Here is a 26,222-nt window from a genome sequence, read left to right as displayed (position 1 = left end):
AGTTAAACAAGGAGTTACATAACACGATGCTGCCTGCCAGGAGAGCTCTCCTTCAGCACTCATGAAGGAATGTACCTGCTCAGAATGTCTTTGGGTTGGTCTAATTCTAAAATTACAGCTGCTTTATGAGACCACACAATCTGGGCACACACTTACAGCTACCTATGGGTTCACACTATCCATCAGTGGGAGAACTTGGGTATCTCCTAACTCACTGACGGTTGTGCCCTGTGTTCTCAACTAGAAAATATTGGAGACACACTATTTTGGATCAACCAGTGCACTTTGAGCAAGTCCATTTGTCCTTTATTTAAGTAATCCTTTGTGTTATAAAAATGCACTAATTGTAGATAACTTCAAGCAGTTTGGCAAAAGTATAAACCAAACGGCCCCAACTTGCTCTCCTTACAGCCACCTGCATCCACACCGTCCCTCCAGCCAACAAAGGCTGCATGTGTGAAGGGCTCCCTTCCCTGGGGCAGTGAGTTTGTTGAGTCAGCTTGTTCTGAGACCTGGTGGGCTGGAGAATTTGAATCCTTTACTACAGTATTGTTGGACCATTGAGCTAGCCCAATTTTTGGTCCTGTCAAATAAGCTTCTAAGGATGAGTGTCCATAAGCTTTCATGACCTGCTTGCTAGCCTTAGTGATGAGTTAAAATACATGTTCTTGTTTTATACAGCCTATACACCACAGGAAATAGTAGGGGGAATCCCAGGTTCTGAGCTGCTGCTTCCAGAATTGCTGAAGAAGGCAGGATATGTCAGTAAGATCATTGGCAAATGGTAAACTTGTCTTGAAATATCTTGTTTGTATGTATGTGTGGTTTAGTAGTGTGGAGAGACTGGGAGAACCAGAGTTTGAAAAAACTCTTTTGAAGCTCAAACATCTGTCTTTTCAAATCTGGGCAGGATCTTTCCACCTGCTGTGATTAATTTCTCAGTAGAGTGCTATTGTTTTATAGATAGATATAGCAAAAAAAGGCCCCAAACCCTCAACTCTTTGTGCTTTCTCGGCACCACATTGTACTTACTTTAATCAGAAATTGCAGAGATGTTTTGTTGGAGCATTTCCCTTACCCTCTACAATTTTTTGTCTTTGGCCCCTGCTGTATATCATTGATTCTCTGCAGATAAGTCTGACCTGTAAACTCTGGAGGCATTTTTTTTTTTAGGCAGCAGAATGTTAGGATAGAAATTAAGATACAGTCACATGAAGGAAACATGCTGATATTAGACAGAGCTACAGAGAAGAGTGATGACCTAATCTAGCAGAGCAAAGGGTAAATAAATAGACAGTGAAAGAGTATTGACCAAAGATCTGAGTGAACTACATCCCAAGAATTTTAAGAGGACTAAGGGCTTGATCCTGTTCTCATTGAAGTCACTGACAAAACTCCATTGACTCTTATGGATGCAGGCCCAGATCTTAGCAAAGGAAACATCAGAACTTGTGAACCTAATCTTCAATAAATCATGGCAGTCAGGAGAGGTACCTGGCAACTAAATGCAACTGTGGTTCCTGTGCAGGGTAGGAGGGAAAAGCTGGAGAGCTGCCAAACAGATACAATAGTCTTCTTTGATGGGATTACTATTGTAGTAGTTGAAGAGAAGCCAGCGGGCATAGAACATCTGAATTGCAATAAAGAACTTGTGTGACGCGATTGAGTCCCATTGGGTTTCTAGGTCTCCATGCTGGTAATTCACAATTCATAGTAGTACTATGTAATAAATAAATGCATAAATAATAAACTTCAAAACTGCGTAGATACCAACTGGATATAACATGTCATCAACAGAGTAATTGTTAATAATACAACCTTCAAGTGGGGACCAGTATTAAGGTAGTCAGTTATGGAATCCGTGTTATTTAACGATATTAACAATATAAAGAAAGGTATAGATTCAACTGTGATCAAATTTTCCAGCAACCCAGAAATTGGAAGGGAAAGTAAACTAACATAAAACAGTGAATTATTTATTAGCCCAAATCCAGACAACAAAATGGTCAGGAAAAATCGGATCAGTGGGCTGAATGCAATGAGATGCATTCAGTGCTAATAAATGTAAATTCATACAGCTAGGGAAAGGAAATAAGCAGCACAAATACATATTGGTTCCAGACAGTTATCTGGAAAGCAGCAAGTCTGGAAAACCACCTAGTGATAATAAAAAGCAAAGTAAAAATGAACTCACAATGCAATGTCATTGTGAACCTAAGAATTGCTGTACATCAGCTGCTTCAGAGAAGGGTACTGGAAACTGCAGATGTGAGATAATCTGACCCCATTAAAGTTTCATCATAACCCCTATTGGTTAGAGACACTAGCCTTAAACATGAGGTTTTATATCTCTTTTAACCCTGTCTTTTAAGTATTTGCTATTTCAGCTCTGTATATCATTTGCAATGTTGTTATAGCCATGTTGGTCCCAGGATATTAGAAGGTGGGTGAGTGGTGGGACCTTCTACCATCTGCTGAGGGTGCGGAACCCCCAGTGGGCCAGCCTGTACGCCACCCTGGACTCATAGCCCACCGGGGATATTGGTTGGCAGCTTCTTCATGGAGCCATGAGCACGGGTGTGTATCTAGTGTGGTTCATCCCCATCCCAACGCCCGCCTCTTTTGCAGTGTGAGGTAGATCCTGGTACATGCCTATCTAGAATGCGCCAGGTTGCAGCACCTAATCTGACTCCTCCAGAACCTCCTGTTGAGGTTCTGGCTGCACTTTTCCTCACATCTTTTCATATATGCACACCCTGTCTGTGGCCCCACGAGATCGTGAGACCTCCTCGTCAACCTCCTCCTGGCACTGGCCAAAATAGCCATCTTCAACACCAGGAGGAGGATGCTGGATGGGGAGGTGCTTTGCATCTGTGGGGCCTATTTCTGTTCCTCCCTGGACTCACTCATCCATGCAGCGTTCCTCTGGGCGGTATCCACTGGCTCCCTGAACAGCTTTGAGGAGCAGTGGGTGCTATCCGGGGTTCTCTGCTTGGTGTCCCCTTCTGGATCCCTAGTTTTGAACCTGTGACCTCCACTTCCTGCCTTGTTATTTCTTAGTTGTCCCCTATATTCAGTTGAGTCCTAAGTCCCGTGACTCCTCCCCAAAGGTTGTGCCCCTCCGCCTCCTGGAATTTCAATAAGGCCTCTTATTGGACCACTTCTGTTGGTGAGAGACACAAGCTTTTGAGCTTATGCAGAACTCTTCAACTCTGGGAAAGATGCTCGGAGTGTCTCAGTTAAATACAAGGTGAAAAAGATAAGGAGTTAACACATGTTGCAAGAGGCCATTCAAGGTGAAGTTAACAACTGAAGGAGAAAAGAGAGTTTGTGGGTTCCAGATTGTTGTAAATGAGACATAAATCCAGTGTCTTTATTAAGCCCATGATTTTTGCTATCTAGCAGAGTTATGAATTTAAAAGCTTCCAGGCTCATCTTTTGAAGGTGTTTATGCAGAGGACTGAGAGGTCAGATATGGAGTGATCGTTCTGTAAAAAGTGTTTGCCCACAGGTGATAGTGTTTTTGTCTTATCATTTTTCTGTGTGAGTTCATTTGACAGCATAGTGACTGTCTGGTTTCACCCACATAGATTCTATTGGGACATTTAGTGCACTGGATGAGGAAACCATATGTTGTGATCCACATGTGTAGGAACCATGGATCTTGAAAGGTGTGTTGTGGGGGTGTTGATCATCGCAACAGGTGGAGATATGTCTACAGGTTTTGCATCTGTTGGTCTGGAAGGGTCTGGTGGTGCTTTGAGGTGGTGTGTCCTGGTCTGTAGGGAGCTTGCCTCTGATGATGAGCTTGGCAGGGTTGGGGGGTTGTTTGAAGGCCAGAAGAGGGAGTTCAGGAAAGATTTCTTTCAACATGTGGTCCACCTCGAGTATGGGTTATAGTTGTTTGATGACACCCTGTATGGGTTCCAGAGCGGGGTGGTAAGTGACAACTATGAGTGTGCAGTTGGGCGGGGGGGAGGGTTGCTGTATTGAAGCAGGTTCTTTTGGAGTATTTGGGTGGCCCATTCCATGATGTGATCTACTTCTTTGGTGAAGTGTCCTTGTGTGGTGAAGGTGGTTTTATGTGTGCTGCGGTATGTATCCTGGACTTTCACAATGAGGCATATTGTGTGGTATCTGAATGCCTGACTATAGATAACAGATGTCTTGGTGTGTTTGGGTTGGTTACTGGATTGGTGAAGGTAGGTGTGGTGATCTGGGGATTTCTTGTATGTAGTTGTCTGTAGAGCCCCATTGTTGAAGTTGATCATGGTGTCCAGGAAGTTGGTGCTGGTGTGGGAATGATCTAGAGAAAGTTTGATGGATGGGTGCTGGTTGTTGAAGTTCTAGTGGTAATCTTTGAGGTGGTTTAAGTTGTCTGTCCAGAGGATAAAAATACCATCAGTGTATCTCAGATATATCACTGGTTTTGTGGTGCATTTGCCCAGAAATTCTTCCTCAAAGTGGCTCATGAAGAGGCTGGGCAAACAAAACCTAAAGGTAATAAAGGTAATAATTGGAGATATACCAATCTCCTAGAACTGGAAGGGACCTTGAAAGGTCATCGAGTCCAGCCCCCTGCCTTCACTAGCAGGACCAATTTTTGCCCCAGATCCCTAAGTGGCCTCCTCAGGGATTGAACTCACAACCCTGGGTTTAGCAGGCCAATGCTCAAACGACTGAGCTATCCCTCCCCCTGCACAACACCTTCAAAAGACAAGCCTGGGAGCTTAAATTCATAACTCTGATAGACACCAAAAATCATGGGCTTAATAAAGACTCTGGATTTATGGCTCACTATAACAATCTGGAACACACAAACTCTCCACCCGCTTCACCTCAAATGGTCTCTTGCAACGTGTTAACTCCTTATCTGTTCTACCCTGTAGTTACACTCTGAGCACTTTTCCCAGAGCTGAAGAGGAGCTCTGCGTAAGCTTGAAAGCTTGTCTCTCTCACCAACAAAAGTTGGGCCAATCAAATATATTCTCACCCACCTTGTCTCTTTGAATTTTATGTTATCCTTATAAATCTTCAGTCCCTCTTTGAATCTTGCCAAGTTCTTGGCCTCAGTAACATCCTGGGGCAGTGAGTTCCAGTCATATTATGCTCAGTGTTGATAAATGCAAAGTAATGCACATTGGAAACATCCTAACTATACATATAAAATGATGGGGTCTAATTTAGCTGTTACCACTCAAGAAAGAGATTTTGCAGTCATAGATAGTTCTCTGGAAACATCCACTCCATGTGCAGCAGCTAACAGAATGTTGGGAATCATTAAGAAAGGGATTGACAGAAGACAGAAAATATCATATTGCCTCTATATAAATCCATGGTACGCCCACATCTTGAATACTATGTGCAGATGTGGTCGCCCCATCTCAAAAAAAGATATATTTGAATTGGAAAAGGTACAGAAAAGAGCAACAAGAATGATTAGGGACAGCCGGAACAGCTTCCATGTGAGGAGAGATTAAAAAGACTGGGACTTTTCAGCTTGGAAAAGAGACAACTAAGGGGGAATATGATCGAGGTCAGTAAAATCATGACTGGTGTGGAGAAAGTAAATAAGGAAGTGTTATTTACTCCTTCTCATAACACAAGAAATAAGGGTCACCCAATAAAATTAATAGGCATTTGTTTAAAACAAACAAAAGGAACTATTTCTTCACACAACGCAAAGTCAACCTGTGGAACTCCTTGCCAGATGATGTTGTTAAGGCCAAGAGTATAACAGAGTTCAAAAAAGAACTAGATAAATTCATAGAGGATAAGGTGCATCAATGGCTATTAGCTAAGATGGGCAGGGAAGCTGGGAATGGGTGACGGGGCATGGATCACTTGATGATTACCTGTTCTGTTCATTCCCTCTGGGGCACCTGGCATTGACCACTGTTGGAAGGTCAATGGGCTAAATGGACTGGGCTAAATGGACCTTTGGTCTGACCCAGTATGGCCATTCTTACTATGTGTTGGGTGGTAAAAGTATTCCCCTTGCTCAGTTTTGAATTTGCTGACTTTGAGTTTCGTTGACTTTCTTCATTCTTGTGTTATGAGAGAGGAAGAACAGGAGCATCTAATCTACCTACTCTACCCCATTATTTATTTATTTATTTTCTATGCTTTTCTCATATTCCTTCTTACTCGCCTTCTTTGTAAACTGTCCCACTTTTTAAAGTGCATCCGACGAAGTGGGTATTCACCCACGAAAGCTCATGCTCCCAAACGTCTGTTAGTCTATAAGGTGCCACAAGACTCTTTGCTGCTTACAGATCCAGACTAACACGGCTACCCCTCTGATACTTGCCACTTTTTAAAATCTCTCTGGAGATCAGATTTTCCATGCCCCTGGTCACTGTGAAGCTAGCTAGGGGCATTTTTGTTGTGGTGTGTGTGCGGGTGCACACGCATATATGTGGGGATACCACATGTAAAACTGAGGAGATTTGTGGTTCTAATTTACGCAGCCAGTGTGTGACCGGATCAGGAATCGTGAGACTAAATTAGTCTCTGGTGTAATTCCATTCAGCTGAGACAGTGAGAGAATGACCATCTATAAATACTTTCACAAATGAAGGAAGTGAGTTATTCACAGTCCCAGAAGTTGTGGAAGGAAAGGAGCAGTAGCCTGAAGCTAAAGAAGGAAAGTTTAAATTTTATATCCAGGACAAAGTTGTTAACAGAAGCTGGTGTGTGTGTTTGTGTGTTGCTTTCATATGTACATTCTAAGGGCCTCGTTGTCATTTACACTGATGCCCCTTTACATCACTCTGGTGGCATAAAGGGCCTTAAAGTGAATGTAAATGTAATTGTAAATTACACACGCTTTGTGGCCCCTTTACTCAGTTTACTGGTGTAGAAGATCCTTGGTATAAATGAGACCTAAGCCCTAAATTCATTATATCTATTTTTGCTGTGTGTTCTGGGCACCTCCACCCAAGGCACCATCATCACAGATAATCAACATGTTTAGAGAGAAGAGAAGTTGGACATTGACTTAATGGAGCTACTGGAACAGTGGCAGGGATTTCGATAATCTCCTTTGAATGCATGTTTTTGTCTAGTCATTATTTATTTGGCTATCTAGAGGACTGTAACTAATCACTGAAGTTTTCTTTTAACATCATTGAAAGATGTTTCTTTCTACACAGTTCTGGTAAGATTACTATTTACTCCTTTGCAATGGACTCCTGAACTCTTTGTGGCTTTTGTTCCTAGGCATCTGGGTCACAGACCCCAATTCCACCCCTTGAAGCATGGATTTGATGAATGGTTTGGATCCCCTAATTGCCATTTCGGACCTTACGATAACAAAGCCACCCCAAACATCCCTGTGTATAGGGACAGGGAAATGATTGGCAGGTAATTCAGCTGTTTGCTCCATGGCTCGTTTAAAAAATATATTTTGGAACTTATCAACGGCTCGTTTTCTTTGCTTTCTCTGTGGTCTTACTCAGCTGTCCTGTGGTCAACTGAAAGACAAGCGTTCAATCAGCAAGCTGTCTTCAGTTAGGAGAGGCAGGTAAATACTCCTGGATCAGACACAGCAGTAACCCCCTGGCTAGGTTGGATGGGCAGCAATCTCCAGAAACCTCACACCATGCCAAGAGTTATTGGACACGAGCGAAGGAAATGTCAGTCATCAGGGATGAACTGGTTCAAATATCATCTGGCATGTACCACACGGCGTTTTCAGCACATATAGTGAATTGGCAATCCTAGAATTGTTAAAGTGGGAAAGGGACCCACTGAAGGGGATGTATTTCCTCTCCCTTCCTACCCCCATTCTGTTTGCTCAGGACTTTTGTCCCTAGACCAGAGATGGCTGACTGTGAGCAGTGTAAGGCCCAGGTGACTGTTGCAATCATGCCAAGCCAGAGGTGGGCAAACTACAGCCCGCGGGCCACATCCAGCCTGCAGGACCATCCTGCCTGGCCCATAAGCTCCTGGCTGGGGAGGCTAGCCCCCAGCCCCTCCCTTGCTGTCCCCCCTCCCCCGCAGCCTCACCTCGCTATGCCACCAGTGCTCTGGGCGGCGGGGCTGCAAGCTCCTGCCTGGCAGCACGGCTGCGAGAGTATTAAATTGCTCCCTGTAGGAATGTGCTGCTTACGGCTGCCAGTCCTGGTGCTCCGTAAGTACCACATTCCTACGGGGAGCAATTTAATACACTACACCTGGCCCTCCATACAGTTTTGGAACCCCGATGTGGCCCTCAGGCAAAAAAAGTTTGCCTGCCCCTGTGCCAAGCCAAAGTGAGGAGGATTTCTTATAGGAGAGAGTGCAAGAGGATTTTGGCATCTGTGGGAGGATGGTGTTAGGTTTAGAGCTTTTGTCACTTAGGGTACGTCCACATTACCCACTGGATCGGCGGGTAGCGATCGATCTATCGGGGATCGATTTACCGCGTCTTGTCTAGACGCAATAAATCGATCCCCGACCGCTCTGCCTCGACTCCGGAACTCCACCAGGGCGAGAGGCGGAAGTGGAGTCGACAGGAGCGCTGTGGCCGTCGATCCCACGCCGTGAGGATGGGAGGTAAGTCAATCTAAGATGCGTCGATTTCAGCTACGCTATTCTCGTAGCTGAAGTTGCATATCTTAGATCGATTTCCCCCGCCCCCCAGTGTAGACCAGGCCTTGGAGTAGGAGGATTTTTGCAGCTGAGAGGGCAAGTCAAGATGGGACACTTATCATTGGAGGCGGAAATTGTTTATGAAGGAGGATCTTGGCAGCCAGAAGGATTCAGAGTGTTTGTGTCTGGGCTTCCAGCTTCCTTTCCCATTCCCAGACATACCTGCTTATTGAGAGAGATGCATAATCCAGTGGTTAAAGCACAGGGCTAAGAAACAAATTCCTGAGTTCTAAGCCTGGCTCTCATATTGTATCTCAGTTTTCCCATCTGTAAAATGGAAACATTAATACTGCCCTACTTTTATGGGGTTGTTAATGTTTTTAAAGCACCTTGAAGATTATAAGCACTAGATCTGTGCTAAATTTTAGTCTGAACTCCTCAGCTGTTCCCTGCTGGGATCCTGGCATCCTCATCCCACCTCAAAAGATGAACTTAAAGCCCCGCTGCTTTAGTGCTGGGCTTTTATCTGGCATCTTGCTTTTTAATGATGCCGTGCTCTGGTGCTCAAGTCCGAAAGGCTTCAAAGGCCAAAGCACTTAAGAAAGGGACAAGGGAGTGCCCAATATTCCCTGATGTGCCAGAGTGTTCACATATTCAAACCAGGTATTGCACCAGGCATTTGTCACAAGCGATGCAGCTACGGCAGGGGTGAATGTTGGCTGCCATGGGTTGTGGCAGGCTAGAGAGCCAAGAACAAACTGCATGTTGCCAAAATGTGCTCATGGACCACTAATAGGCCATTGCTGCTCTAAACTATCCCAGAGGTGCTCATCCAGCTGTGCCTCCTTTGGAAACTGATTCCATTCCCCTAGTGAAGGCATTGTTATTTCTCCCCTCCGTGTTTGTGGTAACCCTTTCTATATTTTCATCATGACAGCCCACCATTTCCCTGACCTTGCAATTTCACTGTTCTCGCCTAACATAAAAAACCATAATGAACTTCTTTTCAGTTTCTGAAGAGAAATGGCTGGTTACATAAGTGGTGGGTCTCTGCCCTTTTGTTGAGTAACAACAATGACCTGCCCATATAAGTAATAGGGAAGAACAGCCCTTTCGTTCTGTGTTCCACGGGTATTGATTTTTTTTTCGTGGCTCTGCTTTATTTTAAGATATTATGAAGATTTCAAAATTAATCTGAAGACAGGGGAAGCAAACTTAACTCAGATCTACTTACAGGTATTATACATTTTCTTTATACTCCTATAGCTTTATAACCCACAGCCCTTTTTGGTTACTTTTGGTGGAGGGTTTTAGGTAGCGGAGGAAGATCCTGTTAACATTAATTTCTGTTGTCATTTACAGGAAGCTCTCGACTTTATTAGCCGGCAGCAAGCCAGTCATCAGCCGTTCTTTCTCTATTGGGCTATTGATGCCACTCATGCTCCTGTTTATGCCTCCAAACAGTTCTTGGGCACTAGCCAGAGAGGGTTGTAAGTCACCTTTATTTGATTTATGCTGCCTACTGTGATAGTAGAAAACCACAGCAATATTTATTGGACTGAAGTAACATAGATCACTTGTTAAAAGTGTGTGTGCGCATGCGTGTGTAAATACACCTACTAGCTAGCATGGAATTTCCTTTCAGTATTTTTTTTTTTCAAAAAGACTGTGTCTAGTTTGATCTTTAATATATTTGTTGTATTTGTTGTAAGCCAAAATAAAGATCGTCTGACACAAATGTGGGTGAAATCTAAGCTCCCTGCCCCACCGTGTGAGTAATGAAATGCTGGTCTGTGGAATGGGTGCTTTTGTTAGTCTGTTGACGTAGTTTGATTAGAGCCTGGCTTAAAAGCCTGTAAATCAGAACAGCAAACAGGCTCCACATGATGGAAAATGCAATTTACAGTGGGGGAAGGATAGCTCTATAGATATAATGGACCTTGCTTTTAAGATCACAGTTTCAAACTAGAATCTATAAACAAAATTACTTTATTAGCCTCAGTTCATGGCAAAAGTGGCCTCTGCTTATACTTGGCTTCATTTATCTCAGTTGCTGGTCTCTATCCAAGAATGCTCAGATCTTAGCAAATTGGAGAGTCTGAGTATCCAAGAGAGGCTGCTTTCTGCAGATAAGAGACATAAGTTCCGAAGTGACACTGGTAAACTTCTATTCTGGTACCTGATGTGTAGGTGAATTATTTCCCTCTTCAGCACAATTAATTCAGTATTCTTGTGGGTTTCAGTGGAGTGCTTTGTGTTCTGTAAGGCTACCTGGTTTAAACTCTTTCTCCTCCTTGGCTGGCTTACATATTTGTAATCTCTACTGTCTCAGGTATGGTGATGCTGTGCGAGAAATTGATGACAGCATTGGGAAAATCCTAAAGTCCCTTCAAAACCTGGGCATCAGTGAGAACACTTTTGTGTTTTTCACATCTGATAATGGAGCTGCTCTTATTTCAGCACCTAAACAAGGTAAGTGTCTAATGAACAGAGCTGGACCCCAGCTATGAAGTTCGGGTCCAGATCCAAACAGTCTCAGAGTTTGAAGAGAAAGACATCTGAGGTTTTGGTTTGGTCCCTTATATAGATGAGAAGCCTCAAAGTTCAAGAGTGTTCAGAACTAGAGTTCTGCCTCCAGTCCATGCTCGTGTTAGTTGCTCACCTAGGCACACTCATATTTAGACAAGCACGTGTGCATTCTATACTGTGCCCTGGTGCTGATGGGTATATTGTTTTATTTTACTCTTAAAAGCAGTACATTAGCTTCCTACCGACTGTATGTTTGCTCCCACCTTCTCTCTTCATCTATTGTTGGTACTGTGTGTGCAGAAGTGACAAATACAGGGAACTGCTAGGTCTCCTGTACTAGTTAATTAGGAAGACGAATTAGAGGGCCATTATTGAATGCATATCTGAGTTTTCTGGATCATTATAAAAGATCCAGGAGTCCCAGTGTGTTTAGCTCTATGAAACGATGTCAAAGAGAATAAACATTCCCTGCCATGGACAGCGTTGCTGCACTTCTCAGTTTTTCTCTTGTTTTCAAGCTTCTGTCCTTGAGCAAACTGATTTTATTTTCCCCCACTCTTCCCCCCCCTCCCATTTGGAGGTCAGGTAGTCTTGTGATTATCAGGCCACAAGATGTGAGGCTCCTGAGTTCTAACCTTAGCTGAGCCACTGAATCTGTGTGGCCTTGGGCAAATCATATGACTTTCCTGGCTGTTCCTCAGTCAGTGCAGCTGTAAGGCTGCATAAAAAGTGGGGACCTTCCATGCAAACCAGCTGCCGTCTCTGAGCCGAGCTTTCCTGGGGAAATAAAATGTAATCTCACTTTTATCATCATCATGTCTATATCCAACGAAACTCATATCTTAAAAGGACACTAGAAAATCACATTTCAATCTGAAAATGTTCATCGAATCATAGAAATGTAGGACTGGAAGGACTTGAGAGGTCATTTAGCCCACCCACCTGTGCAGAAGCAGCACCAAGTTTACCTAGACCAGTGGTCACCAACCAATCGATGGTGATCGACTAGTCGGTCCTGGAGACTCTCCCAGTCAATCGCAATCTCCGCTGATGCAGCGGGGCTGCTGCTAAGGCAGGCTCCCTGCGTGCCCTGGCCCCACACCACTCTCAGAAGCGACCAGCACACCCCCGCAGCCCTGGGGGAAGAGAGGCGGCAGGGGTCTCCGCACGCTGCTCCTGCCTGCAAGCACCTCCCCCACAGCTCCCATTGGCTGGGAACAGGGAACTGTGGCCAATGGGAGCTGAGGGGGTGGTGCCTGCAGAGAGGGGCAGCACACAGAGCCAGGTGCCCCCCCCCATGGGCCACAAGGGCGCGTTTGCCCCTTCCGGGAGCGGCACAGGGCTGGGGCAGGTAAGGAGCCTGCCTTAGCCCCGCTGCACTGCTGACCAGGAGCTGCCTGAGGTAAGTGCTGCCCAGCTGGAGCGCATACCCTGTACCCCCTCCTGGAGCCAGCACCCCATATCCACTCTTGCACCTCGTACCCCCTCCTGCACCCCAACCTCCTGCCCCAGCCCTCACTCCCTGCCCAGAGCCAGCACCCTGTATCCCCTCCTGGATCTCAACACTCTGCCCTAGCCTGGAGCACCCCCTCACCCCCTCCTGCACCCCAACCCCTTGCCTCAGGCTCAGCCCGGAGCCCCCTCCCACACTGCAAACCCCTCTGCCCCAGCCCAGAGCCCACATCCCCTCCCTGCCCCAGCCCAGTGAAAGAGAGTGAGGGTCGGGGAGAGCAAGCGGCGGAGGTTGGGGGGGGATGGAGTGAACAGGGCAGGGCTTCGAGGAAGGGGCAGGGCCTTGGGGAAGGAGTGGGGTAGATCCTGGGTTGCCCTTAAATTCAAAAAGTGATCTTTGGCGTAAAAAGGGTGGAGACCACTGTTCTAGACCATCCCTGACAGGTGTTTGTCTAACCTGTTCTTAAAAACCTCCAATGATGCGGTTTCCACAGCCTGACTTGTCACCTGTTCCAGTGCTTAACTATTCTTACAGTTAGAAAGTTTTTCCTAATATCTAACCTAAATCTCCCTTGCTGCAAATGACGCTCATTCTTTTCCTGCCTTCAGTGGACATGGATAACAGTTGATCATTGTCCTCTTTGTAAGAGCCCATAACGTGTCTGAAGACATATCAGGTCTCCTCTCAGTCTTTTCCCAAGACTAAACATACCCAGTTTTTTTAACCTTTCCTCATAGGTCAGGTTTTCTAAATCTTTTATCATTTTTGTTGCTTTCCTTTGGACTCTCTCCAGTTTGTCCAGGTCTTTCTAAAAGTCTGGCACCCAGAACTGGACACAGTACTCCAGCTGAGGCCTCACCAGTGCTGAGTAGAGCAAGGCAGTTACTGCCCATATCGTAGATCCAACACTCCTGTTAATACACGCCAGAATGATATTGGCCTTTTTTGCACCTCTGTCCCATTGTTAACTCATTCAGTGTGTGATCAATTTTTACCTCCTTCATTCACAAGAAACATTTAAGATTCCTGTAAATGAAAGAAGTTAACAAAAATTTTTGTTTTGTTTGTTTCCTTTGTGCATTTGATAGCACTCCCTATCTAGTCTACTAATCAGTCAGTTTCTTCCCTGCTGAAAAGACCTTCACAAGCATCCACAGGAAAAACATCATAGTGTTTATCAATTTTCTTTCCTATAGGAGGTAGCAATGGTCGCTTTCTGTGTGGTAAACAAACCACTTTTGAAGGTGGGATGAGGGAGCCAGCTATTGCTTGGTGGCCAGGCCACATACCTGCAGGACACGTAAGTATCTGGCCTTAACAATTTTAGGCCCAATCCAGTGCCAACTGAAGTCAATGGAAGGAGTCCCATTGGCTTCAATGGTCTTTGGTTCAGGGCTTTTAGCACATTCTCAATGGAATCACTGTGTCAAAACCTGGGATCTGATTAAGTAAAGTATTGGTTGATGTATATACAATAAGATCAGTTAATTACATTATTGCAGTCTTATACCGTGAATGCACACGACTGGATTTTTTATGAACAGTAAGGGGTTTGACTTTAGCCAGCGGATACCTTTTTGTTTTCCTGGTCTGTTTAACCCCTTCACTTTTGATGGATCATACCTCTGTATCCCTAGCATTTTTAGTGGATTGTCGATGCGATCAAATGTGTGTCCTGCTGCAGTGGAGAAACATGCTTTCTGGACATATTCTGCGTGTCCTGCAGCATCGAGTGATTTTAAGCCTGACACTCTTGTTTTTTGTGGCTAGAAAGCAGTTTCGCTCAGGGAAGTCTGTGTACCAGAATGTTGCTATTTCCTGCCTGCACAGAGATTAAAATGATGCTCATTCTAAAATAATCCTCAGATGGCAATACCAGCATGTGCAGGAAATTGTCCCAATACTCATTAAAGAAAGATCTAACCAGCTCTCCAGGAGGCATTCCCTCCCCTTTGTAGATGTCTTTTATTCAGAAAGAAGTGATACTTCATTAACTCGACACTGTGCCCAAGATTGCAAAATATTTATAAAACATTTATTTTTCTAATTTACATTCCTTTTCAATGTTGTAAATCCATTAAATTGGATAAAGATAATTTATAGAGCATATTTAGAGGGTCTCTGTCAGATTTGGCCTAAAATTTGGAGCACAAGGGCAGTTTGAGTTTCTCATTTTTAAAGGTTTTACAAAACCTAATAGGAATGTTTTTATGATTCTTTAAAATTTGAAATGAAAACAGTTTATTGTTTGAATTTAAACATTCCCATGAAGTCCGTGCAAGCCAAGCATAAGTAACCTTGGACTAGTGCATGAGAACACAAAATTGAAACTGACTATTTTGTTTTGTATGTACAAACTTGAATAAAGTGCCAAAAGTAAACAACCATCATTAATGGGAACAGGTACATTAGATATGAAAAAATAACTCTAAGGTATAATTAGGAACAAAGGCAAGGAATTTTTTATAGCAATAACTTAACAGTAATCTTGTACATGCAGTGTAGCTAGCTATTTTATGTGATGGGAAGAAATGTTTGCCACAGATTGGAGCTCAGTATGGTAGTTTGTGGTGAATTGCTTGCTCTCTTAGAAACAGCTGAAAGTTTAACCTAAATTTGTATGATCAACCATTTATGTATGGTTAACACATTGGCACACCCAAATGAGGTGCCATACTGCCATGGGTACACACACAAAGGCAAGCTACCTCTATTTAGAAAAGCTCTTATGTATATGATTAACTTTAAGCACATGCTTAAGTCTTCTTATTAGGCAGATTCTCACCTGGTGTAAATTGGCATAGCTCCATTGACGGATCTGCCTTCATTGACTTCAATAGCACTTAAGTATATGCTTCACTTTAGGCATATACTTAATTCCTAGCTTGATTTAGCCCCATTTCAGGAAACTGGCCATCAAATGGTTACACATATAGAGGTCTGATCCTGAGAGGAGTCATGCTCCCACAATTCCCATTGGACTCAGACTGCTTTTCAAACCTATGGTCCATAATGTGCTGCTTCATTCTGCTGGGTGGATGTGCTAGTATGAGTGATATCTGTAAATAAATACATAACAACAGATATTGATAGGTCTTCTATGCTTGTATTCTTGCAATCAAGGCTCCTGCAGTCTGATGCCCACAACAGCACTGTCCTCAGGTGAGAAGTACAGCATTGCTTCAGGTTTTTGGGTAGTGCAACTCTGCCATTGCCTTCTAGTGTTACACTTGCATGTATAGTTTTTATAGTGCATAGTTATTTCTCAACAATTGCCTTTTCTAGACATAGTCGGTGGAGAACTCCCTTCTACAGTTTTTTTTGCCTATTTTACATATAGTACACCTCTACCCCGATATAACGCTGTCCTCGGGAGCCAAAAAATCTTACCACGTTATAGGTGAAACTGCGTTATATCGAACTTGCTTTGATCCCCCGGAACGCACAGCCCTGCCCCCCCAGAGCGCTGCTTTACCGCGTTATATCTGAATTCGTGTAATATCGGGTTGCGTTATATCGGGGTAGAGGTGTATGTTGAAGCTTTTACCTTCGCAACCTGACCAGGAGGGAGGAGTCAGAGGTTAATTCAGGGTTAGTGCCCATGTAGTTGTTAAATTCTCTGCTAAATCATTCGGGAGCTCTGCCTGCTAGTAATAGTGCTTTTACTATGGACACAAGTCCACCAGGAACTGGAGTGAACCCACAAACTGTCTCATAGAGATGACCAGACATCTATCAGATGGTGACAACTTTTGGTTACTGTTGACCGAGGCCACGTTCAAAGCAGTAACCTGCTGTTGAAAGTTTCCCTATCCTGTTGCCTGCACCATTCAGTTGCTCAGCCCCACCAAACTACTGGAGTTAAAGCATTCTCTGGAAGGGTCATGCCTCCTTGTTGGTGGTCAGAAATTTGATAAATGCAGAGTAATGCACATTGGAAAACATAATCCTGACTATACATACAAAATGATGGGATATAAATTAGCTGTTACCACTCAAGAGTCATTGTGAATAGTTCTCTGAAAACATGCGCTCAATGTGCAGCAGTCAAAGAAGCTAACGATGTTAGGAACCATTAAGAAAGGGATAGATAATAAGACAGAAAACATCATAATGCCACTATATAAACCCATGGTATGCCTACACCTTCATTACTGCACGCAGTTGTGGTCACCCCATCTCAAAAATACTACATTAGAATTGGAAAAAGTACAGAGAAGGGCAACAAAAATGATGAAGGGTCTGGAACAGCTTCGGTGTGAGGAGAGATTAAAAAGACTTGGACTTTTCAGCTTGGAAAAGAGATGACTAAAATTGTATGACAGAGGTCTATACAGTCATGACTGCTGTGGAGAAAGTGAATAGGGAAGTGTTATTTACTCCTTTACATAACACCCAATGAAATTAGTAGGCAGCAGGTCTAAGAGAAACATAGAGAAGTATTTCTTTACACAATGCACAGTCAACCTGTGGAACTCTTTGCCAGGGAATATTGTGAAGGCCAGAACTAGAACAACCAATTCTTTTTTGAACTCTAAGTTCATGGAGGATAGATCCATCAATATCTATTAGCCAACATGGTCAGGGATGCAAACACATGTTCTGAGTGTTCCTAGTCTCTGATTGACAGAAGCTGGGAGTGGACAATAGCAGATGGATCATTCAATGATTGCCTGTTCTGGTCATTGTCTCTGAAGCACCTGGCATTGGCCACTGTCAGAAGACCGGATACTGGGCTAGACGAACCATTGGTCTGCCCCAGTATGGCCATTATGTTCTTATGCTGACAATCTTACTGACTTGTAGCTTTTTTTAAGTGGGTGTATTTCTTTATTTCAAATAAAAGGAATGTTGAGTAGAAATGATAAAGGAAATCAAGTGGCTGGTTTTAATAGGAACATCAGTAGCACTATAGGTAACCAGTTTAGGGCTGGGTGGGAGTCATGCCACAGGAGGCTGCTGCCGGTGTTGGCATCAAAATTCAGTTCGTTTTGGCATGTTTATTCACACACAAACACCCTTTCTGTAGCTTCCTCCCCCACTCCATTTTCCAGGTGAATTCATAACAAGTCAACATTTAAACATTCCCTGCATCACGTCTGCCTTCTGGAAAGATCCAGCTGAAAGAAATTCATATTCTGCTGGTATTTGAATCCTTCTTCTCTCTTTCTGCGTGTCTCCTCCCGTTCCCTCCCCAGTTCCTGCTCCCTGAAGGAGAAAAGAGCATATCAACCCAAAGACAGCATTGCAACCTTTTCTTCACTATCTCCCATGGGGCGCAAATTGAAATTGAATTAGACAGGGATATCAGGTCTGCTCGCTGTGATAACTGTAAAAGGATTTTATTTAAAAACACCCTGACATTTGTTCACCCAGTTTCAAATATTTAGCTTTTCTCCTTTCGTTTCCTGGCGGGGGCGACTTTATTAATTGTCGCCTTTGATTCAGAGTTAAAGCTTGAAAGCGCTGATAACAGCAGTGGTGACTATTTCTTCCCGCAACGTGGCCCACAGCAAAAGGATTTCATTTTCTTAAAGACGTTCTGTGTTCACTGAGAGTTTATTTAAAAAAAAAGGGGGGGGGGAGCCCTTCTTACGTGCGTAATGCCAGCTGTTCCTCACTGATACGAGGAATATCTGATCTCGCTCTTCTTTTATATGTTATTTATTTTCTCTGGGCTGTTACTCTCTCTGGATTTTTATTTTCTTAAGAAAAAATGGAAGAGGCAGCTAGAATGAGAGTGCTGTTGACAGGAGAAAATGATAATTTAAAAAAAATTATCTGAAAATACTTCAAAGTTTTTTATAAATATTAACCTTTTTTATTTTTTTTCTCTCTTCACGATGCTGCAGAGCACAGATAAATTCAAGTGGCTGTGGCACTGGCATTTAATTTCCTTAAGAAGTTTTCTCTGCTTCATGGAAGAATGTTGTCTGAGACCAGAAACGTAATTGGATGATTAAAGGGAGTCATCTACATCTGGTTATGTTTAATAAAGGCTGGTACAAGAAGTCAGTGGTGGTCCCATAGGACTGTCACAGTGTATAAATTAGATAGTACATCTGAACTTGGCTATTGCTTCTTGCTGTCTGTTAGCCAAAAGATTTAGGTGACAGGATTGAGTGGCGACATGAAAAGCAATTTTTTTTTTTTTTTGGATTTGCCTTATAAACTGTGAAAGGCCTAATTACAAAAAGTCTTACATGCTAGCTATCCTGTTCATTCCTGCTGCAGCAGGAGTACATGGAGAGCAGGCACGTTAATAACTATATCATGTGCCAAATATCCCTTTTATTAATCTCTCAAATCCTTCACATGGCATTTCTCCAACCTCACAATGCCTGCGACGTGCAGGCGAGCATACAAGACACTCAGCACCTCATGGTGTGTGAAGTAGTCCACCTTTGTCAGGAATGGATGTGATAGCTTCTTTGAAGGAGGATAACATTGTTATTATTTAATGTCTGTGCACTCTTAACGTGTGCACAGCCCTTTACAAAACACACACACAAGGCAAGATCCTTGCTCTAAGGAGCCTACAATCTAAGGGTCTGTCTACACTGCAGCTGGGAGTGAGCCTCCCAGCCCTCGTAGACAGACTCATGCTAGCTCGGTGAAGGGGATGGGTCTTAGAGCCAGACTCCAACCCAAGCAGGAATGTCTGCACTGCTATTTTTAGCCCTGTGGCATGAGCTGAAGTCAGTTGCTCTGAGACGCACTGCTGTGGATCTTTTTTCATTGTATGGTTATTTTTGGCAGTGCAGGTGTACCCAAAGGAGCAATGTGGCGACAGTAGAGTGTAAGGAGCAAGAGCAGCAACATCTACCACCCATCAAAATGGGGTCAGCGGGGCCTGACCCCTCCTCAGATCTCTGTGTCTGATAGCTACACAACAGCATTTTTCTTAGTGTTTGAATCAGCAATAAAAATGCATGCCTGTCATCCTTGCAAAGGAACAGGGAGTGTGTGTGTAACCATTATGTATTTGCAGTGAGCTGCAGTCTCATTGGGGTCTGATGTAGTTGTTGGGGTGGAAGGCAATGGGAGGTTTGCCTGGGTAAGGACTGCAGGATTTGGTGCAGTGTATGTAGGTTTGTTTTGTTTGGAGCTCCCAGTACCAGTGCACATTGTAAAACTAAAACAGTACGTCCAGTTTCACTGTAAAATGGGACTGTTCCAGTTCCTTCTCAGAGGCTGTGTAGCAGAGAAAGTTGCAAGCAGCTTCCCTCCATCCTCTCCTCCAAATGAGGAGATGAACCTTTAGAAGAGTTTGTGTACATTCCTGCCTCTTGTGTTGCTCATGTGGAGGATTGTTTAATATTTCAGGTCCTGTGATTTAACCCCTTCCCATCCCTTACTGCCCACAAAAACAGGCTGATCCTAGCCTCTTCCAAAGTACCTCAGTGCAGCAAAAGCTCTGAATCAAACTATGGGCCTGATCCCCACATGCCAGTAATCCCACTAATTTCAGTCAGATTACTCTATTGACTATAGGCTATTTTCATAAATAAAGGTTTCCAGGATCAGGCCCTCTCTAGGCTTGCTGCTTTGCATTCTGTTTCTCCTGCATGGGGACAGGGGAAGTTTTGCCTATATCCTACCTCAGTATTAAATGCTCCTGTCAGTGTTCTGTGATGAATTCAAATGGTTAAGAATTGAAATGACTGTAATCCAGCAGAGTGACATTGCAATGTTTAAACGCTTAACCCGTCCCACTAGTGCAAGCACAGCATGCAGCCTGTTGTTTTTGGAAAGAGGAAAATACTGTAATTTTCAGAAATATCTTTCAATTCCCCGCTTAAATCCTTAGATGTTCACTTTTTCAACCTATTGGCCATCTAGCCACTTAGGGCAAGAGGTTTAATAATTCAGAAAAAGGTTTGTTCCCCTTAATAGGGCTGCAGAATCTAAAACAACTGAGCTGTTATGTTGCAGAGTTCCTCTTTTATCATAATTTGCTCCAGTATTTAAATACTCTTTTTAGAGTCAGCTTAGTAAATGGAGAGTCATTACTTATTAGCGGGAAGATTCATGGATAAGGCAGGCTTTGATGGTCATGATGTTATGACAGATATATTGGTATCCTCGGTATATTGGTCTAACGTGAATCTGTCTTGGATGGAAAAGAAAGAAAATGGTTTTTCTCCACTGTATAAGTATGTTGACTTGGGTCACATGGCTCTTTGTTTCCGAGTTTGCGGTATGCCTGGGAAGGTTCTGTTGTGTCACATCTGGTACTGATGCATCTGAGCGCAGAGCGCTCGTACTCTCGCACTTGACTGAAGAAATCTGCCTTAACTCTGTGTAGTGTCGGTTAATTCCCCATCCCAAGGCCGACGATAGTCTCCTAACATAGTAGCATAGCACAGAAAGATATGTAACCCCTTTGGGGTTGAGAGAGCACGGCCCCTTTACATCTTTTTCCTGGGGGGAGGGGGCGAGTGAGGGAAACCGGGGTGGCTCTGCAGCTGGGGGGGACAGAGGCAGCAGCTCGCAGGCCCTGCAAAGGAAGCAGCAGAGAACCCGCACTGAGCACTTCCGAGGCCCCCTGTCCCAAGCTGTGGAGACCCCCCAAGAACATGAGGAGGAAGGTTCAGTGCAGGCAGAGAACCCTGTACCGCAAACCACCTTTTAAACCCAGATGCCCTGGAATTCGTGCCTCAAGGATCCATCGTCTCGCCTCCATGTTCAGTGGTGTCACCTCAGCCAGTACCCGCCAGCCAGCCAGCCTGGACGTTCCTCTAGGGAGGGGAAGCCTGGGTGTGGGTTCTCTGCTGCTTCCTTTGTGAGCCCCCCAGCTCCAGAGCCATCCCCTGGAGTGTCCCTCCTTTTTTCTCACTCCCCCTCCCCCTAGGAAAAAGATTTAAAGGGGCCATGCTCTCTAAACCCCAAAGGGGTTACAGATGGAAGGGGTTGGTGTGTGTGTTTGAGAAAATCAGTCCAAAGGTAATTGGTAGAAACAAATACTGTGTGGGATGCTTGTTTTTAAAACAGGAATAATTAAGACTGAAGGAATTCTAAATATGGCTACTAGTTAAATTAAAAACCTCTTAAAAAACCACTAAAGCCAAAAAATGGTGGTTTTTTCCTCCCTGATAAAAATACTCTAAAATATTCCAGATTCACCATTCTAGAATTGTTGAAAACTGTTTGTAGATAAGGTCATTGGGCCCTGAAGATCACTCCCCATCCACCCACTTCTGTACTTGCAGGGAGCTCACCCCTGGCAATGGAAGGCTCCGGAGGGGGCCAGTGGATGGAATAAATCAAGGGGAACTTTGTATGGAATACTGATTTTTCAATCTCAGAATGAGTAATAATTTGCCTATGCACACCAGGGGGCCCTAAGCACCACGAAGTATGAATGAATGAATGGAAAGTGGGTGAAGTAAAGAGAGAGGTTTAAAAAAAAAAAAAAAGCTCCATAAAAAACAACATGAAAGGAGGACGGGCCTGATTCAGCCCTCTAGAAGCTAATGGGGACTTTGCATGTGACTCTGATGTGAACAGGATCAAACCCCAAGTGAGAAATTTTGAGAGATGCAAAAAAGGAATGGGACTGAGGAAGCAGCTCTTTCGTAGCAGAGAGGCAGGCAGACTTGTCTGCTTGAATGTGTATGGAAAGTCTGTGCAAATGCTCTTCGTTGTCTTGTCAATTTCAGGTGAGTCATCAACTGGGTAACGTGATGGATCTCTTCACCACCAGCCTCTCCCTAGCGGGATTGCAGCCTCCCAGTGACAGACAGATTGACGGTATTGACCTTTCTCCTGCCATCCTACAGGGCAAGCTAATTGACAGGTTAGTTATGAGCACGGAGCTCACAGCTCCTCCCTCGTGATTATTGGAGGGGGGCCGAACTCATTTGCTTATTTAAAAAATCTTTTAAAATGTATTACTTTAGAAACTGGCCTGGTGCACTTTGTGTTCCTGATGGCTGAATTGGGGTGAGCAACAGAGACTTGCTAATTATGTGCTGGAGCTAACGAGGTGGGATTTCTTGAAACTCAGCATATTGCCATGAAATGGATTCCATGGGCATATTCATCTGTCCAGGGGTTAGCACAGATCCCTGGAACAGCATAAGGTCACAGTGAGGATAAATTCCATGATCTTTAACCTGGTTAGGGAAAAGAGGTTTAATTGTTTATTACTGTATAGCAACCAAGAGTGTCTGGGTACTTCTCAGAACACAGCCACTGCCTAAAAGAACATACACTCAAAGGCCTTGACCCTGGAAAGGGACTTCACTGAAACCCCACTTGCTCCTCTGGGTCTGCTTGTGTGGATCCTTTTTCATGGTTGGGCCCGAATTTTAGACTTGGCTTGAAGAGCTGGGATAATGAGCAGCAGGGAGTGGGGATGGGCTGGGTGTTAAAACAAGACAAGATTAGACAGTGAACATTCTTGACTTCCTTTCCTGGGCAATGTAGAACTGGTGAGTATTTCCAGGAATGGTTTAACTGAGCAGAGGGAAGCAGCCTGACAAATCAAAGTAGAAGGGGATGTTCCATAAGTAGGAGAGAGCATGAAATAAGGCACAGGGATGCTTGCAGGATTCCTCTGTGTTGACCTTGAACTGTAGGTCAGTAAAGCTATTTTTGTGCCCATTAGGGCAGAAAACACCTGCATAGCACTGCAGGTGATTCACCTTGTGTCTAATTTAGGGCGTTACTGGATCTGTGAGTGCTGTGAAATGTTTGCAATTAGCATTACTTTATTTCTTTAAGGTTGAAGAGGTTCTTTATTGACATAAGAGTTTTTTCATTGGAGAGGCAAACATTTCATTACTCTGCCACTTGCACTACTATAATTGTCATTTCAGTGCACAAGGTGAACCAGGTCAGGTCTTCCAAAGCCAAAAACTCCATTAATATTTTTTCCAGTGGGTTAGGTTTTAACATCCTTTTTGGCTAAGAAGCAGGAACAGTAAAGATGATTTGGGGATGGAAAAAAATCTTTTAAAACAAAAGATCTTATACAAACACCCCCAACTAAAGAAGGCTCCTACTGGAAAAAGCTGACCAAGCTGGAGTCCTTGCATGAGGAACTCTGCCAACAGAGTCTGCCCTCTATAGATGCTTCAGTTCTGCAGAAATTGGGTGGTCTGGTTTTACCTTCCGTTCCAAGAGCAACAGAGTGCTTTGTTGGTGAAACCAAAGGGAAAAGGGGGGACAGTGCTGAGCTCGCCACAACATTTTTGAAAGGGGGACACAGGCCATTAACTGGTCTGAATAGAATATATTTTCCAAATATATCCCCAGTGTGCTCCCTAAGTTGAGAACCATGGGCGTTTGAGAAAAGGCAGCACCCAGAATTACATTAGGCCAAGTTAAAGGGAAGGCTTTTTGAGAACTTGATGGGGGTGGAATCTAAAGCATGTTGGAGTGCTGGCATTTGTGATTTGGGTGCATTCTGAGATGGCACTGGAAAGCAGAATGTGTCTTTAATGCCATTTTCCCCCTTCTCTGGCTAATCAGCCTGTGTGACAGTAACAGCTGGCAGTCTGGTGCTCTCTAGCTGTCCCCAGCCATAAACAGGAGACCAAGCATCACATGTTCTGTGAATCCCCATCACACACCCCACTCTTCTGAGACATTTGGTGTTTAAATCGTCACGCGCTACAGAAAATTACAGGGGCTGATAGTTCAAGGATTAACAGTCACTGGCAGCCCAGTTGTATAATGTTTCATTCTTGCGCAATGTGAGCTCTCAACTTGATGAACACTTTAAAAAATGTTAATTGAAAACCTTGCAGTGGAGACTCTGAGAAGGCAGCCTGTTCCTGACTGATAGCTGAATCGGAAGTCAGACTCCATTAAAGTGTTTGTCTCCCTTATCAGTGTGCCTGCCCAAGCGCGTGTTTAGGCACATTGCATTTCTCATGCAGCTGCACTTCCCCTCCCCCTTCTGCTTCCCTGTCAGGCCGATATTCTATTACCGTGGCAACGAGATGATGGCAGTGAGACTTGGGCTTTACAAGGCTCACTACTGGACCTGGAGCAACTCCTGGGAGCAGTTCAGTCAGGTAACCGAAAACAAAACCCCCTCCTTTAGTTCATTTTCCCCATTCCCAGTTGCATCAAGTGACGTTTTCCTCATGGGAGGAAAAAAACCCATTAAAGGGGAATTTGAAATCATTGGCATGTCCCTGTGCTCCATTTTAAACCAGCCCTTTATTGGAGACATTGATGTGTCATTACTGCTGGATCTGTAGTAGAAAGTGAAAGGAGGAAGGAGACTAATATTTCAGCACCTTCATATTGAAGTCAATGTCATTCCGGGGCAATAACAGGAAATTGTTCTCTTGGGTTGTTTTGGATGTTGAGGTTGTTTGTTTTTTAAACATCTAACATACTCCAATGTTAAGCATCTTTTCTTGATCAATTCTTACCAAGCTTATAAGTCACACCATTTGGAGTGTTATATTAAGTTGTTGGTGTGGCTCCAGTGTCTGATATGAGGAATTCAATGCCCCTCACTATTTAAACGAATATAAGGCTGCTTTGCTAAGCGGTGCATGGAGAGGGAAGGAAGCCCAGCCGTTACCAGCTGCACTGTGCAAAGAACTGCAGTCGCTGAAGACAGAGCACTTGTGTTTCATCTCTTACAAAAGCATGCTCAGACCTAAATCATTCTAATCACATTTTTGAGCTGTCTCGGTTGATCATCCCTTTGTTCTAAGTTATACACTCTTGCTGTTTTTCTGGTTTTGTATCTTGTTCCAAACTTGGGTAATAAACTCTGGGGCATTTCACAAATGGCAGCTCACAATTGTGCCATGCTGATTATGCCCTTAAAAGTGAAGTAAATGTGCTATGGCACAGCTCTCAGCAATTTCAACAGCAGGCTGGTGGTACAGGGGGTTGTTTGTAAGATTATTACTATTTGTTATGTATGGGAGGTCCTCAGGGCTTCACAGGTGCAGAACAAAGTGCTGCTGGCATTTGTGGATGTGAAAACAAGCATGTAGTTTGTCAGGGCAAAGGGGGAGAGGGGTAGAGGCAGCATCAAGGGAGTCTTACATTCATGGCTGTAAAGTTTGTACCTAGAAAGACTGTAAGGCTCAAAGAGTCAAAGTTGCAATTTTACATGGCCCCAAAGAGACTTACCAACTGGGAGGGAAATTTGCATCACATACTTTACGCCATTGTTAACCCTTTGTGAGGGGGATGATGCAATATATTGTTGACACTTGAAAGATCCGAGCTTTATTCGCATACAAGTGACATGGAAAGAGTGGAAGATTTTCACTGTGAGTGGGGACATTGGAAAAGGGTGTGCACATGCACAGGTGTGCACTTCCCACGTGTACAGAAGACAATGTCAGATGTGAGTAACTGCTCTCCATTGTAATATAAGCACATATACACACTTACACACCTAGTTCAGAAAAAATAAATACTTACACTGATCTAACCTGTTTGTACATGTCTGAATATGTGTGTAGCTGTGATAATGGAGACCAGTTACTCATTTCAAAGACTCTCCCACTGTGAGCAGTGGCAGTTGTGTAATTAAGGAATATTTTTTTCTTTCTAAGTCTTTGTTTAACTACTGGCTGATTAAAGTCAGTAATTATGCTGTACATCAGAGAAATGATTAAAAATTCACTTGCTTTCCTGCAGCTTGTATCACATGTGGTTGATGTGGGTAAAATTGGAGCAC

The 26,222-nt window shown here is 43.8% G+C and overlaps 1 protein-coding gene across 8 annotated transcripts in view; it reads left to right on the top strand.

Annotated features, from left to right (window-relative positions):
• Positions 1-26,222, top strand: part of GALNS (galactosamine (N-acetyl)-6-sulfatase) — an 83,543-nt gene that overhangs the window by 12,473 nt on the left and 44,848 nt on the right. For 6 of the 8 annotated variants that reach the window (XM_044986729.1, XM_044986733.1, XM_044986728.1 and 3 more), the window contains 8 exons: positions 682-784; positions 7,222-7,365; positions 9,744-9,810; positions 9,937-10,064; positions 10,907-11,046; positions 13,753-13,856; positions 22,219-22,355; positions 24,480-24,582. In XM_044986729.1, the coding sequence (XP_044842664.1) occupies positions 682-784; positions 7,222-7,365; positions 9,744-9,810; positions 9,937-10,064; positions 10,907-11,046; positions 13,753-13,856; positions 22,219-22,355; positions 24,480-24,582 (926 nt within the window). The remainder of the gene's footprint in view (positions 1-681; positions 785-7,221; positions 7,366-9,743; positions 9,811-9,936; positions 10,065-10,906; positions 11,047-13,752; positions 13,857-22,218; positions 22,356-24,479; positions 24,583-26,222) is intronic. The other 2 variants (XM_044986734.1, XM_044986735.1) reach the window with 1 other exon arrangement.

The sequence above is a fragment of the Mauremys mutica genome, chromosome 14 (genome assembly GCF_020497125.1).
Source record: "Mauremys mutica isolate MM-2020 ecotype Southern chromosome 14, ASM2049712v1, whole genome shotgun sequence".
NCBI classification, from domain to species: domain Eukaryota; kingdom Metazoa; phylum Chordata; order Testudines; family Geoemydidae; genus Mauremys; species Mauremys mutica.
The sequence above is the reverse complement of the archived record's forward strand: the minus strand, read 5'-3'. Positions and strand labels throughout refer to the sequence as shown.